Consider the following 16709-nt stretch of genomic DNA (forward strand, 5'->3'; position numbering starts at 1 on the left):
TTAATGTCAGGGATTGGGAATTTGATTTGCATATCGAGACAGCTTCCAGACAGGGTGCCGCGCTAATGTTGCTGTAGAACAAGACTTAATGTCATGTTGCTGTCTAACACAGAGACTGGGACGCTATGTCAATTACACACGCACAGACGATGTAGAGCCAGCAACGTAGAGCCTTGCCTTATGTCACGGCCCTGTCTGTTTATAAAGGAGCTGCTCAGTCAACCAGAAACTGGATGGCTTCAACAGATACGGAGAAAACCTTGGTGAATGGAAAGGTCGTTTGTGTGTGTGCGTGTGTGTGTGTGTGTGGGAAAAAAAACCACACACCTTGAGTGTTTAATACGCAGGCAGTCCTACCTTGAGTGGTTTGTGTAAGTGTGTGTGTGTGTGTGTGTGTGTGTGTGTGTGTGTGTGTGTGTGTAGTGCCAGAGGGGAGCTGAAGAGCTAAGGCAGCACTTCTGTCAAAGCCATCATCTGACTTATCAGACCGCTTTGGGCAATGTGTGTGTGCCTTATGGGTGTAAGTACAGTATGTGTGTGTGTGTGTGTGTGTGTGTGTGTGTGTGTGTGTGTGTGTGTGTGTGTGTGTGTGTGTGTGTGTGTGTGTGAGAGAGAGAGAGAGAGAGAGAGAGAGAGAGAGAGAGAGAGAGAGACGTGGAGAGGTAAGTGAGTCAGTCAATGTGTATGATGGATATAACAGTCTTGGTTATCCTCCTGCTGTCTTATAAAAGATGGACAGATGTTGAAAAAGGCAAGTACCACTTGGGGAAATAGGAGAGAGGTCAGCGAGGAGAAGAAGGGGTGATCACAGTGATGGAGTGAGAGGGATGGAAGTGGAAAGGGACTTGAAAATACAGAAATCATATCCTGTAGTATGAGTTAGAGCTGAAAAAGAGATGGATGACTTATAGAGGAAGAATGGAATGAAAAAAGCATGGTAAGGGTAACAAGAAGAAATTAAATGACAGGGTCTGAGAGCGGAAATATGCGGACAAAATGTAGGATAAAATAAAGAAAAAGTAGACAGAGAAAGTGCAAAGTAAGAGGCTGAAGTGAGGTAATGACAGTAGATAGCGAGAGATGCTATCTACTATACAGAGATAAAGTGAACATGAAGAAAATGTGGGGTCCAAGAAAAGAGAAAGAAAGTTGTGGATTAAAAGGGAGGCTGAAAGTAGAAAAGAACAGAGAAAATGGATAACAAAGTAACAAACTAGGTTAGGGAAAGTGAGAGTGTTAAACCTTAATTTTCTTTTTAACGAAACTCCAATTAAGTGGTCGTATACACTTTTAGCACATCAGAGTGAAATCCTTGCATCATAGTTGCTGTCAGTGGTTCCTCCCAGAGCTGGGATCTGTAATATTCCACCACAGGACAACCACTTTGCCCTTAATTAGCTATAAAAGTCTTCAAACATCCCAACTTGACGATGCTTCCTTTCGGTCTTTATAAAATAAGAAATGTCTTGAAATAAAGAATACCCAGAAAGATAAGAATTGAATAAGCGTTTTCACCAAGTTTGAATATTTAATTTGACAAAAATGTTCTCATGGGTTCTCACCCTGTGGAGTTTTTAAAACGATCAAAAGTACTGGTGGCAGGTTAGAGTAAGAGTTTGGATGGGAAGTTGTACAGTGTGAGTCAGAAAGCTTGATGATGATCAATCAGATAAATGTATCCGATCAAAGATCAGAATAATTCCATACTTAAGTAAGTACTTATATTATATAAGTATTCCTATTCAAGAATCAACATAGTATAAGAAAAATTTAAGCCAGGTTTCTTTGGATGAATTACTAGGTTCTTTGTACAAAAACATAATATTATGAATTAATATTAGTATGTATCAGACTTACAGGAATTTGGTGTAAGCCTTTCTAAGTTGCTGCAGCATAAATGAGTGTTTTCATTGATATTTGCCAATACATTTTGTTGTTTTACTGCCAAACCATTTTGCGCTGTTATGTTGTGTATTTAGTTTCTAAAGTCTCACAAGGCTTCATGTGGAAAATCGGTGGATTGTCCCTTTACATGCTTGTTGTTACAGTAAGCTGGCTTTCCACAACATAAACATGTACAGTACGTGTCTTTTTGGTAATGCTATTTGGATGTAATTGCTGAAACAGCAGAGGAAGTGATTCAAATAATGTGTTATTGTTTCAACACAGAAAAACATGTTTCTCTCCCATGCTCCACTTGTGTTAATGATGACACATAATTTAGGGATTGACAGACCTGAAACTCTTGTAATACAGTGTAAAAAGAACAAACAACAACAATTTCTCAATTATTACGATTTCATATTACTTAGAAAAGGTCTCGTTATAAAACGTAATACCAATGTGATCGCCAACAAATCGGTACTCACTGTCTGATCCCAGCGCCAGATCCTGCCTCGTTCCGTGTGTGCCGTGTCCAGTGGCAGTGCTGCTGGCTGTGTGCAGGGACCAGCTCACACCTGACTGGGGATCAGCCGACCAGCCGCACAAGCTCTGCTCAAAGTCACACACAGCCGACAGGGACGGAGTGGTGGCTGTGGGGCGTAAAAGAGACACACAGACACAGATTGTGAATAAAGACTTTTAAATATGGCATATGATATAGTAATAATAAACTTATATCATAAAATAATATAACTGATTATTAATAATCACCTTTTTTTTGCTTTTAGCACCATATCAAATTCAAACTTTATTTTCTTCGGGTTTTTTTTCACTTTAATGTGACTTAATGCTATATTGGCTGGTTCCTCTTTATTAAGATTCCCATTGTGTTTAGATGTTTTGGCAATAGTGCTCATGAAATATGACATCTCAATGAATCATGCTGAATACAAATAAAAGAGATATTATGTGGAAAGAGAGAATGGGCTAGACAGATGAATCAGTGGAGAGGATAAAAGAAAGTGAACACAGACAGAAAACGGACAGAGAGAAAGTAGTACAGTACAGTGGGTGTGGATAGAAATCAAAAGGAAAGACATGAGAGGCGAAAAAAAGCATAAATAAGAAATCGTGGAAAATTAGAAAGAATTACATGACAATATAGAATAGAGAAAGTAGAGCATTATAAAATGCACTTGGTATTAATGATGCTGTATTCTGTTTAATTCAATGTTATTCAGTTATGTAGCAACTAAACATATAAACAGGGACCATTTTAAACTGTTTCACTATACCTTTACCCCAGTAAGGCTACTTCCCTGACAATCGCTAACCTATAGCTGTAAAATCCTAGTCTCAGTGTGTGTGTGTGTGTGTGCGCGTGTGTGTGTGTGTGAATGAAGATGAGAGACCCTGGCTGTGAGAGCTTATTTTCACTCAAACAGAGCTTCCTGTGGGACTCTTGAATCTAACAGATTTCAAAGCCCAGGGGCCCTGTGGTGCAGGATGACATCACAGGTTTGACCTTAAGAGTGTGTGTGTGTGTGTGTGTGTGTGTGTGTGTGTGTGTGTGTGTGTGTGTGTGTGTGTGTGTGTGTGTGTGTGTGTGTGTGTGTGTGTGTGTGTGACGAGAGACAGAGACAAAATGTGTGCTTGCATGAAATCTGCATGATGAGTGAGTGTGGCGATGCAAGAGTACTTGGATTAAAAGTGTGGGTGCGTGTGTTTACCTGGCCTCATTGCAGCAGTGGTCTGTTCAACTCTGGGCAGGGTGGGGGTCACAGTGTCAGGTACAGTGGTGGTTTCTGTCAACAGGAAAAAAACACTAAAGGATTAGTTTCTTAGAATAGAATACAACAGAATGAAATTGGATGACATAGCAGCAAAATTAAATACACAAATGTGCAAAAAAAGTTGGGTGACTTTTCCTATGGAAGCCCAGTATACGGTATATGTTTTGCCCTATCATTCCGCCCTGCAGTGGTCCTCCATAACAAGTTATAATCACTTTTGTCTATAACACCACCAGCTATTATCATCAGCTAACATCAACCTAGCTAACAACAACCATAAACAACATGTCACGCTTATTAGCATGTTAATCACCGGCAGCATGCTGCTAAACCCACCAAGCAACTCTAAACAATCATATTCAGCTACCACGTAAGCATACTAATGAGCAGTAACACATATATTACATCACACTTTACTCTATGTGTAATGCAAGCATTGGAGTGAGTTAATTTGCTTTAATTATGTTTATCTTACAACATATTCACTCTCTAAAAAGTAGAGACACTACTGGACTTACAATAACCAAATCTAAGCTTTTAAATATTAATATTTGCTCTACTACTGCTTCACCTCACAGTGCACCAGCGATGTTTGAGCAAAGACAAATTAAGATATTATATGGTAACTAATGATGTTTGTACACACTTCGCAGACGTTTTCCAGGACTGTGTATTAAAGCTGAAGTTTGTCATGATCCCGGCAGTGACAGAGTGAGCTGACACACTGAGCTGGCACTCAGCTGAGGACTGTGCCACACCGCTCATTTTACCTACTGCAGGTTGGCGCACACACACACACAAACACACACGCACACACACACACACACACACACACACACACACCGCTATGATAGATGCTGCACTCAAACTGACCTTGGTGCACAGCAGCATGCGACCAGTGTATGATTGATCAAACAGAAGCACCCTCACACACGGACGCACACACACACACACACACACACACACACACACACACACACACACACACACACACACACACACACACATACGTCAGCTGTGGGGTATGGCAGTGAAATCCCAAGACTTTCTGGTCTTAATAAGCAGTTTTCTACTGTTGGTTAAGATTCCTTAAATGGCCCTTAATGCTTTACCAGCACCCTCTCGCACACACACACACACACACACACTGGTGTAAGTCTATATGTTGACGTAAGGGAACAGAAGATTGTCTGGCTTGCATGGCACAAGGCTGACGCCACAAACCTCTAGTCAAATTACTTTTAGAACTTACTTCTTTCTCTCTTTTATTTTCTGCCATTCATGTCATGGTCTGTCTCTCATGTTTCTTTCCTCCCTACATCTGTCATTCAGCTCTCCAAATCCCCTCCCTCTTTATCTCTTCTCTCTGTGACCAGTTTCATGCAAAACCACCATCAACACCACAGAAAGCTCTTTCTACACAGATACACACAAATGCTCTCTCACACACACACACACAGACAGACACGCACACACACACACACACACACACACAGACAGACAGACAGACAGACAGATAGACACACACACACACACACACACAATGTCAATTTCTCTTTTTCTTGGCCTCTCCGGCATAGAAGTGTAACCCTATCTAGTGTTGTTTCTGTTTTAGCACAACCGCAATTTTCTTCCTCATAACTCTTTCTCTCGCTCTCTTTCTGTCATCTCTCCCTGAGGCATATTTTGATTTCCACTCGTCCTTAGCTTTTGTCTGCCCGCAGAGCTTTCTCTCTCTTTGTTAAGATTGCGTCTCTTTCTTTTGCTCTTTTCCTACGATTTCCTCTCGCTCTCCTCTCAACCTCTGAGCGCTTCTCTCTGTGCTTTTCCTTCTGTCTGGTGTTATTTTATGTTGGTTCTAACCACCAGGTCCGTAAATCTGAAACTAGTGTTGATTTACAGCTTGTTTGGTTGTTCTAGATGTTTCCATGGGTCACTTGGTGATCTGTATGCATACGTGAGTGTGTGTCTTGTTTAGTGTGAACTTTTAACCTTTGCTAGCCTTTGCTAATAGCTTTGAGTTCACTGCAGCTCTAATGTGCATTATGTATGTGCATAACTTTATTGACTTGTTAACACAGTCTGCTCACAGTCAAAGTATGCAGGATTATTATGTAAGCCCAAACAGAGTGGCCATATACTGCTGTCCCAAAACACACATAGCACACACACACACACACACACACACACACACACACACACACACACACACATACACGTTCATACACAGAATTAGATATCAGCATTGGATAAGCAGCTCCCAGCTGCTGACATTAAGCTGTTTTAATTTGGTGCCCTTTACCACTGTAATTAGCCCCCCATATGGAAGGAAGAGAGAGAGGAATGGCGATCAGAGAGGGAGAGAAAGAGGGACAGAGACACATAGAGAGAGAGAGAGAGAGAGAGAGAGAGAGAGAGAGAGAGAGAGAGAGAGAGAGAGCGACATGGAGAAGGAAACATAACGCTTTTAACCTCTCACCAGCATTTTCCTAATTAGTGACCACTCACAGCTCCATTTCTAACTCCATCTCTCTCCACCCGTCTAATCTAATTTTGTTCCAGTTATTTCTCCCTTTCCTCATCCTCTTCATCATCTTCCTTCCCCGGTCTTATTTCTATCCATCAGGTCCCTTTCTGTAGCTACTGTAAAGGTCAGCAAACTAATGTGAATAAATTACTTTATAATGCAACTTATTTTAAATGTGTTACTGTAGTTAATAATATGCAATACACTTTTCAACTTTTACATTTTCTACTGTCTTTTTGCAGGTCAGTTTTCTTTTATCTGTTTCACTGACAAATGTGTTTAGTCATTTGTGTGGGAAAAGTAAGAATGATGACACAGTCAGTCATGTTTAAAAAAAAATAAGAATTCAAACAGGAATGCAAAAGAAACACCAATCTGTATTCTGAAGATGGGTCATCATGCACACCGCTGAGTTACAGCAACTTGCCATGACTCTCCATCTATTTCTCTCAAACTGAGAAACAGAAGGTATTCGCTTCGGTTAACCACACACAAATAACCACACACACTGTCATAGGCCCAAGGGCTCATTGTAAAGCTGCTGACTGAGCAGGGCAAGGCGGAAAAAGAGAGACGAAAACTGTTCAATTATGAAAAGAGCACTGGATATAAATCTACCTCTGTCAGCCTAAATAATGACTACTGACACAATATGTGTGTGTGTGTGTGTGTGTGTGTGTATGTGTATGTGCGTGCGTGTGTGCATGTTTGAGGAAGAGAGAACGTCGTCACTACTTAAATAATTGGTGACATGGTGCATATGGTTGTGGATAGGGGTTTCCTTTACCTAATGACTGTGATTGACTGAATGAATGGCAGACTCAGAAACAATCAAAACTACATGTTTATATGCTAAAAGTGCATATATGGAGTAGAAAATGAGTTCTTAGTAAAAGGTTCTTAGTAAAAGGAAACTTAGAGACTAGTAGGTGAAATATGAGTTATGGCACTAACAAGAATGGGTCTGGTAAATGTTAAAGCATGGCATCAAATGAGACTTGATGGTGGAAAACATAAATGTTTTTGGATGAAAATCATTGCCAGTGATCTGAATGGCAAATCATACAACAGTACTTAAAAACCAAAAGTGCAGGTTTGATTTATATGTAGCTTAAAGTGCCGGACTAATTATGGCTCCCTCTTTTGTAGATGAGTGGGTGGGAAAATAAGTTTTTTAGAGTGGGAAACTCTTTCGAGACCAAATGCCTAATTAGCCCATTGTACAGCAAGCTACCAATAATAACAGGTTTTATAGCAAGTGCTGCACTGGACCACAAGTTTTAATGCCTGGTAGATGGGAAAGGAGAATTTCTGTAACCCAGTCAAATGTGGCATAAGAACAAGCAGATGACTGCAGTTAAAAAGCCACCAATAATAGAGCCTAAAGTGTGGCTAAAAAGCAGAGCCATGTGCTACATAGTTGAGACACTAGATGCAAAGGAGCTCTTTATGTCAGGAAACTACAGACTGAATTGCTCATTAGTCCATTGTGCAACAAAGCACCACAAGGTATGTGACTGCAATTGTAGCCTTAAGTGTGAAGCTAAGTACGACAACAACTGATGATAAAAGATGATAAAAATAAGCTGCTGGCAATGAATGGCTAACTACATCAGTGAACAGTAGTCAGCTACAAAGGAAATTAGTTTAAGTGCAGCAAAAGCCATTAGGCTAAGTATGTCATTAACTGCTCTGGAGAAAAGAAAGAAAGCTTTCTAGATCACCAAGCGGTAATATATTAACAAGGATATGGTTTAAACACTTTCCAAAGCCCAATCAGTACTTTTTGGCAATAATAAATTTCAGGTAGATTGACAGACTGTATGACAATTTTGGGTCATGGATGAAACATTTACATGTGTTTCTCTGTCAAATCAAATCAAATCAAATCTATTGTTTCAGGATGAACTTCAGATGTATCATCTCGCTTTCAAGAAAATATTGATAGCAGATTTAGTTTAGATTTAGCAGTTATTGTCTACTGCTAGTCTGGGTATTACAGTAAAAGGCTCGACTTGAAAAAGATCGCGGGCTCTTATTCTGTGTTTTGAATTTTAACTGGTGGACTCTCCCCCAAAGTTTAAGAGGAGGAAACAACAATGGATCTATTGCCGCATTTCCACCGCATGGTACTGCACGGCTCGACTCAACTCGCTTGAAAGCGTTCTTTTTTGGTTTTCTATTGACTAGTAGTTTGGATAGTACCTGGTACTTTGGAGGTTCCAAGCGAGCTAAGTCAATACTAGAAGGTGGAGTTAAAACACTGCAGCCCACTGATTGGTCAGAGAGAATCGTCACCAGAATTGTCACTTGGCAAGAAACATTGTGCACAAACTCACCATTTCTAAATAGTCAAGCTACCATCAATATCGACCACAATTCTTTTTAATTCAGTCGACCTAGATTTAAAAAAAAAAAAAAAAAAAAGTCAGACTGCAAAACCACACTGTGGTCAAATGACAAAGAGCAGATGTTCCTCTGTTTAGTTGCCAATGAAAGGATCCAGCGTGAGAACGCTGTTTTTGTTTGTGTCCCGTTGAAGATGATGGCACGGCAGTTTCTCGTTGCGTCGCTATGACGATCAGATAAGAATCTATCTGCTAAATGCCCAAAATACTATCTGCAGTGGAAAAGGAAATCGAGAAAACTACCTGGTACCAAAAGTAGGATAGAGTCGAGTTGAGCCGAGCCGAGCTGAGCTGTACCATGTAGTGGAAATTAGGCCTAACACCCTACAGTTGATGGATAGATACATAAATAAGGAAATAGAGAAAAGGAGGCAGGCATATCTGGGAAATACTGCAAAGAGGTGGCGAGCCAAACCTAAATATTTATATTGGAAAAACACAAGCATTTTTGCACTCAGACACATATAAACACACATGCAGCCACAATGAACCAGTGCCCAATCCTGAGTTTTTCCATGTGTGATGTCTCAAGAAGGAAGAGTTGGAATTGATAAACGTAACTGTCCTCCTGAAGTGAACAGGGCATGATTGTATATGGTTTGAAATAACTCCTTTAGGTGTGTGCTTGACTTTCAGGCACTGTACACTGGAACATCTCTGTTTGTGTGGCCTATTATGTTTGCTGAAACGTACGACCAAGTCAAAGGCAGTGCTGCCAAGCATTGAACCCTTCTGCTGTGGTGGGCAAGTAATTCCCTCATCACTCAAGTGCCCCAGTGGTTGGCCTCATCATACTGATTGAGTCCTGTAAAAACTCCAAACAGTTATCCCTTCAGGAACTAAGTGTCTCCATTTTTACACCATGTGTTTGGAAATTGTACAATATTTGAGCTGTGGTTCAGCTCGGCTCTGGAGTCATTAAACATTTACTGTTTGTGGGAGAATTTTAGCTTTCAAAACCTATGAAGTATAGATAGCACTGGCAACAGGTTTGTTTGCCTTGAATGTGAAAGGCTGTGACAGGTGAGGGATAAGAAAAAAAAGAGGGTCTGTAGAAACAATGTGAGAAGAGCGAGAGCAAGAGAGGGAAACAAATCCATAAGGGTAATGAGGTCAAGGGAGAAGGGAAGGTTAAGACGTAGAAGAAATGGAGTGTGTGTGTGTGTGTGTGTGTGTGTGTGTGTGTGTTGTGTGTGTGTGTGTGTGTGCGTGCGTGCGTGTGTGTGTATGTGGTGGTGGTGGTGGGGTTGTTACAGGAGCCTTGGCAGGAGACATGAGTGATTAAATTCTTCTGATGGGGAGGGAGTCAAATGGGCGGAGATGGAGTGGGTACTGCAAAAGCCACAAACATTTGCACACGCTACCTCCCTCTCTAACATTATTTTCCATTCCTTCTAAAGTGTTCATACGTGTCAGTATAAAAGAGCAGGGTCAGGTCTTTAACTTTATGAATTGAAATAATGGAATCAGCTGCAGGCAAATTATCTTATATATTATTAAAGCAAGCCACTCTGTTGCTACCCAGCCATTTGTTATGGTGTCTTTCAGTAGATTTTGAATAACTTTGGCTGCGACACTGAATAAAAGTTAAACTTGTTGCTTGGCTATATAATCTCATAAATAAAATGCATTCCATTTACAGAATACCTCTTTCATAAAATTATGAATGTATTCAATACTTATTTTGCAATCTGATTGTTGACATTATTGGTAAACGTAGTGTTTTTATAATCACACTGCTGTAATCTCTGAGACAAGACAGGAGAAGGAAGAGCAGAGGAAAGAGGGTGTAAGTAAGGACACATTCCACCAATAACATGAAAGTATTTGGACTGGAGCAATGACTCACATGTGAAAGCGATCAGCAATGTTGGACCTGGAAAACACACACACACAGTGTGTGTGTGTGTGTGTGTGTGTGTGTTTTCCAGGTCCCACATTGCTGATCGCAGTATGCTTTTCCAACAACATACCGTTTTACATTCATAAAAATCTACCTTTGCACTGGGATTTGTCACATACAACCATGTCTTTTCGAGAACTGACGGCTGTCTGGTTTTTTTAGGTATTTCCCCATGTCATCCGGAGATTTAAACTGACACGCTGCCAGTCACCGGGCCAACCTTTTTGCTGTAACTGGCCTAACTTCTCAGGCCAAATCTTCTAGTGAAAAGCAACTGACACAAGCCATCAGCCATGAATGATGTGAGCTGATTATTGTGGTTTTGTTGGAACACAGAGGTAAGAAGCATAATGTCTGTCAGAATCTGGTTGGCAGTGTTGAGGATTTTCGTGACAAGTGAGGATCCATGATCCAAAGAGCAGTACCATCAGCAGAGGAAGGAAGCCACTCTGAGACACCGGACACAAAGCCGCTTTCTCTGTCTGTCTGTGTTTTTCAGTGTCTCTCTGTTAATTTCCCATAGTACCCCACCCATAACACTGCAGTTTTCAATGGAGATGAGAACCTAAGCATGTATTTACACAACTAAGAACAAACCTTTGTCTTTATGCCAAACAGTTTTTTTTTTTTTTTTTTTTTTTTTTTTTTTTTTTTTTTTTTTTTTTTTTTTTTTTTTTTTTTTTTTTTTTTTTTTTTTTTTTTTTTTGTGTGTGTGTGTGTGTGTGTGTGTTGTGTGTTTGTGTACATATGTGCCTGCCTGCCTGCCTGCCTGCCAACAACTACAACAACTAGGTGGGGAGTGAAAGAGATGAGAGCATAGCAGATGTTCTGATAGGTCAGTCATTTAAAACATGAACAAAACCGGCAGCTTGGCAGCTCTCAATTCACATTCAATATTTACAAGACCTAAATTACACGTTTCCTCCACAGCTAGCGTGCATGATCAGAATGAGTCCTGCAATAATACTCAGGCTGTGTTTTGCCGCAATATAATGAGATGCTAAACTACATTATTGTGTGCCCCAAATAAACCCTGTATCCGTCATTTGGGATTTCTTCATTGTAATTGGGTGCTGAGATTGTTTCTCCCATGTGAGGAAATTGTTCTACAGCCCTGAAGACAGGTCAATTCGCTTCATTTTAAATACAAAAACAACAAGGGGCAGTAATGGAAAAGCCATTTCTTTGTATGTTTGTTAAAGCTGTTGTTTAGAGGATATGAGGTTCATGATTGACTATCAGAATGACTTTGTCTCTACTTTTGAACAATGAATAAGCTAGTGAGTTAAGCAAAACAACATGCTGCCTACACACATACAGTGCACAATACTTTTGGAAACTGTGAATGAGAGGGCAAGGATGCTTGTGTTCTTATTTTCAGTAAATGGTGTATGGCAGTAGATTGGCAATTTGGAATGCTAAATATGGGTATAAATTATAGGATGTTAAACATTTTAATCAGGTCCAGGTTTGTAATTTATGTCAGGGAAAGGAGGTCTGAAACCAACTACTGAATAATGAAAAGGCCATTCTGTGTGCTGCATCCACTGCAGGCTGGCCTGTGTGTGTCTGTGAGTGTGTCAGCGAACATGTGATTGCCTTACACTTCTGAAGTCTCCTTTTATTTATTCATCAATTCATTAATTCACTGCTTTACTTCCTGAGTAGCGCTGAGACAGGTGGGGTTGTGGCTGGATTGTATACGCTGCAGCTTTTGGGGGGAAAAGGGGAACTCCTACAATTCTAGTTTCTAAAGGGAGAAAGGGTGATGGGGAAATCTCAAGGATATCATGCTTAGTGAAAAGAAAAGAAAAACAGTGCTTGAATCATTTTGAATGCTGCCTGTTTAGAGAAATGGATGGAAGACAATCTCATACGTAGGATTTCTACTCATAGAACGGAGATGGAAAGGTGCTGTTAGGCCTTTTGTAGCCATGTGTGTATGTGTGTGTGTGTGTGTGTGTGTGTCTGAAAATATAGGAGAGGGCAGTTGAACGTGTGTGCATTTTTGTGCACTTGCGACTTATGTGTAAACAGCTGTGTTCAGTCGACTGAAGCTGATGCTCTCTGTTGAATATTTTATCGAGAAGAAAAACAAAGTCTTTGTCTTCAGTCAGATGTGTTTTTCTGTTTTATTGTTTTCATTTATAGCACGAGCAAAATGATCGTGATTGCATGACGGGTGAGATCATGTGTTTTTCAGTGTTATTACCCTAACGTCACTTAGCGTGGAGACAATTCAAAACCAGACAAAGTGAAATTTCACGTAATCAACTTGCTCTAAGCCACTAAGATGTAGAATTATCTTAGTGTGTGATTGTCTGTGGTATTTAGGGATGGCAGCAGGAGCAGTTGCTGCGGTGTAAAGTGGGAATGAACTGTTATCATGCAGAGATTACATCCAGAAGGCAAACATCTGGCATGCAGACCTAGACAGCCAGACCAGCAGACAATCACAAAAGCTGCAATAGCCAAGAGGTTGATCCGCACTGTGATCACAGAGATGATGGCTGCAGATATGATGTGCATGATGTCATTAGGCGCAATAACAAGCAATGTGTATGGGCAGGATAAAACAGGTTAGAGGTTAGAGTCAGCATGATTGGACATTTAGGGCACATTTATCTCCATTCAAAAGAAATAATTTGCTGCCATTCATAATATATAATATGTGCAAGCTCAATAGTCCGGCACAAAGCCATAATTTTTTGTGTCAATGTTTAACTGTTACTTTTTTTTTCCCTGAGGGTTTTTTATGCATTTTTTACACTTAACAGTCACCTGAAACGCACAATGAAAAAGGGAAGTTTTCACCAGAAAAAAAATGTTTAAACATGCCAACTCTTACTGTATGTCCTCTCATTACGGATGCTGTTAACTGGGGGAGGAGTGAATTTAGAGCTGAGTTTGAAACCACAAACTTCAATTGGACAAAGGGTAAAATAGATGTAGACAGAAGGAAATGGGCTATAATTGCAATCAAACAAAGCCATCATTTCACACTGAAGGATGAATAGAAACGTGTTATTTCACTAGAGGTTCAGTTTTTCCACTGAGTGCTTTATCTTTCTATTGTATGTATTGCAATTAGATAATCTTACATGATATATCAATCACATGACTCACTTGTACAAAGTAAAAGCCTTCCCTGAGGTGAAGTGTTGATTTAAATCACTTTTGATTGACATTATATCTATGTTATGCCTGAATCTTATTTTTTTACAGTAATGTAGTCATGGTCATGTCCCTTCTCTCCCCATCATCACTGACCTCTTGGCTAGTCCTGACACATCTAGGATATATTGTTCCCTTTGGGCTGTCTCTCTCTCTCTCTCTCTCTCTCACACACACACACACACACTCACACACACAGTTGAGAAATACAGAATTCTATCAGCAGGCCATCAGTTGCAGCCTACAGCCCACTTCACGTCCACTGGGAACAGGTACGTGTCATTTTCTGTTCTTGTCTTCACCTCTCGCATGTCACAACCTGACTAAAGCACTACGATCTTATGGCACATGAAGGAGAAAAGAGAGGAGAGGAGAGGAGAGGAGAGGAGAGGAGAGGAGAGGAGAGGAGAGGAGAGGAGAGGAGAGGAGAGGAGAGGAGAGGAGAGGAGGATGGCCGTAACAGAAGCATTTTTAACAGGGCATTTACAACTAAGGATAGAGGTCCGGTCAAGAAAACATTTGAATTATTGAGACATTATTCAGACTGTATCTGGGCTCTGATTTCTTCATTACATAGGATATTACAGTAAGAAAAATATATTGCTATATATTATTGCTCAAGTTAAGCAATAAATGTGGGGAGATTGGTACAATGGCCTGCTTTATTATTGTCGTCATTGTGCAGCTGAGAATAATTTGCCTGCCACAGCTAACAAGCACCATACACCAGTAAGATATTGTAATAATAACAGGTACCTACAAAGCTCAATAATGAAACATATAAACTAATGCTCTGCATCCATCATCAATCTTTACACCAAATCATCACTCTTTTTGAACAACTTTTTCTGCAAATCCATGAGTGGATCATGAATTGATCACGAACACCAATATTCAGCAGACCATGCACTGCACCTAATCCTTCACTACACACTAGCTACATGTTATTAACATAATAGGCTGTGAACACAATATAGTACAACTACACAGCTGGCCACTATTAGTAAAAGTCCCATGACCTAGACATGTTAATCCCTGTCCAGACATGCTGCAATACCTCCTATAGGGCAAGATGATTAACTTCAACCGCTATGCAGAATGCATGTAAGTAAGTATACACACACACACACACACACACACACACACACACACACGCAATCAAGCATAAACATTACATACATATACTATACTCTAAGTACAGACACAGATGTAAACACAATGGCAGATTATAAAAGATAAGAAAGCATACACATTCTAAATCCTCATAAATACACATCCAACTGTACACATAATAAACACTCATTGCAGACGTCAAAGAGATTAATGGTGTGATTTACGCAGCACATTTACGTCACTAATGTTTGTTTGTGATTATGCTCGTGGATCACGTAACGTATACGTACATGCATTAGTATCATAACAATTATGATGATATATGTATGATTGGGAAAAGATTGCTCTTGTTTACAGTCGGGGGATCATTTGTATTAATTCATTTTTTTATGTATAGGTTCTATAAACAAAGGAGGGCAAAGACACTATTATTAATGTGTCTATGTATTTATCTTTTTGCATTTGAATGTTTGTCCACAAATGTACATTTCTGCAAGCTTGTAGCTGTGAGTTCACTTGTTTAAATGGCTGTGAGTGTGAGAGTTGCGTGTGTACATTTCTCTCTGGAAGTGTGTGTTGTGTGTACGTCTGTTATCTTGCATGTTCTTACCAGGCAGGTCGCAGCCGAGGACCTCCATCCTCATGCCGATCCCAGCAGGCGACCACCTTTCCGGAAAGACTCTGATGAACTGGGCCACTATCTCATCGAACCTCCGCACCTCTGGAGTATCGTAGTGGCCGTTCCCCTCGAAAATCTAAGAGGAGGGAGGCAAAGGCATGTTGATGTTTATCAGAGAGTGCTTTCCTATTTTCATTTTACAACATTTCCCGTCCAATATAAAGGATGTTTTCCTGCCAATTTTGACATTCCTGAGTTCACTTCAGCCACTGTGAAAATATGGCAATGTTCTGGAGCTTGCTCCGCTGATCTGAGTTGTTTTTCTCTGACTGTCACTGTACAGTAAGATCCTGCTGCAGTTTAAGGGAAAAATGTGTTTCACTGCTTGTCCAGTTTGTCTTAAAGCCAAGGCTGTCTAAGACGTGCCTAAGATACATCATGATGAGTGATAAGCTTTACACCATGTTTGTTTGATATATGTGGCATCTGTCAGAGTGGGTGCATTGATACATTGTTCTGTGGTAACGACAGCATTGAGGATGAGTATCCCGGAACAATGGAGAAAGACGTAAACGCTGCCGAGGTAGTTAAATGTGTCATTTCACCACTCCACTGTTCACGTCTCATTTAAAAAAACAAAGGCAAAATCGTGAGTCTGTCTATCTCAAAGTCATTTAACACTCCTAATCAGCGTTGTTTCCAAGCACAGTATGACATGTGTCATGAAAATAACAACAGAGACTGTGTTTCCTTTGATTTTCAAGTAAGTTTTTTGAGGAGGCTTGCAGCAGCCTCTGGCAAAAACAAGATTTATTACAAGCTGAAAACTGACTAGACCAATCCCTTCAAAATGTGGGCTGTGAAAGTTGTAATATTAGTTTCATTAATTGAATTGTATTTTCTGTCTAACCCATTTCTAGAATAAAAAAAAAAAAACATATGATGAAAAGCCCAGGATGCTCATTTAAAAAGACAGGCAGGCAGATGAGAGAGAACAGGATTTTAGCATCAGGAGAAAAGCCTGGCACTCAGTAGTACTATTAAAGCGTTTTAAGACGGAGTCAGAAAGGAGAACAGAGTTTAAAGTGCCCTGTCTTGCAGTGCGTTAGACTGCCAGCAGTGTTGAGTGGTGATGCAGGAAAGACATTTTTAATTAACACCCATGAGAGACAAATAGAGGATGAGTGAACAGGAGGATGAGACACAGAGAAAAGCAGAGAGAGAAAGAGCACAGAGGACTTAGAGAGAGGCAAAGACAGAAGCAGCGAGAATGAGGAGTGAGGTGATT

The 16709-nt window shown here is 40.3% G+C and overlaps 1 protein-coding gene across 4 annotated transcripts in view; it reads right to left on the minus strand.

Annotated features, from left to right (window-relative positions):
- LOC120569925 (neuropilin-2-like) overlaps positions 1 to 16709 on the minus strand; it is a 98311-nt gene that overhangs the window by 22875 nt on the left and 58727 nt on the right. For all 4 annotated transcript variants that reach the window (XM_039818128.1, XM_039818126.1, XM_039818127.1 and 1 more), the window contains exons 11-13: positions 15413 to 15557; positions 3615 to 3689; positions 2370 to 2534 (exon numbers count right to left, since the gene is read on the minus strand). In XM_039818128.1, the coding sequence (XP_039674062.1) occupies positions 2370 to 2534; positions 3615 to 3689; positions 15413 to 15557 (385 nt within the window). The remainder of the gene's footprint in view (positions 1 to 2369; positions 2535 to 3614; positions 3690 to 15412; positions 15558 to 16709) is intronic.

The sequence above is a fragment of the Perca fluviatilis genome, chromosome 12, assembly GCF_010015445.1.
Source record: "Perca fluviatilis chromosome 12, GENO_Pfluv_1.0, whole genome shotgun sequence".
NCBI lineage: Eukaryota > Metazoa > Chordata > Actinopteri > Perciformes > Percidae > Perca > Perca fluviatilis.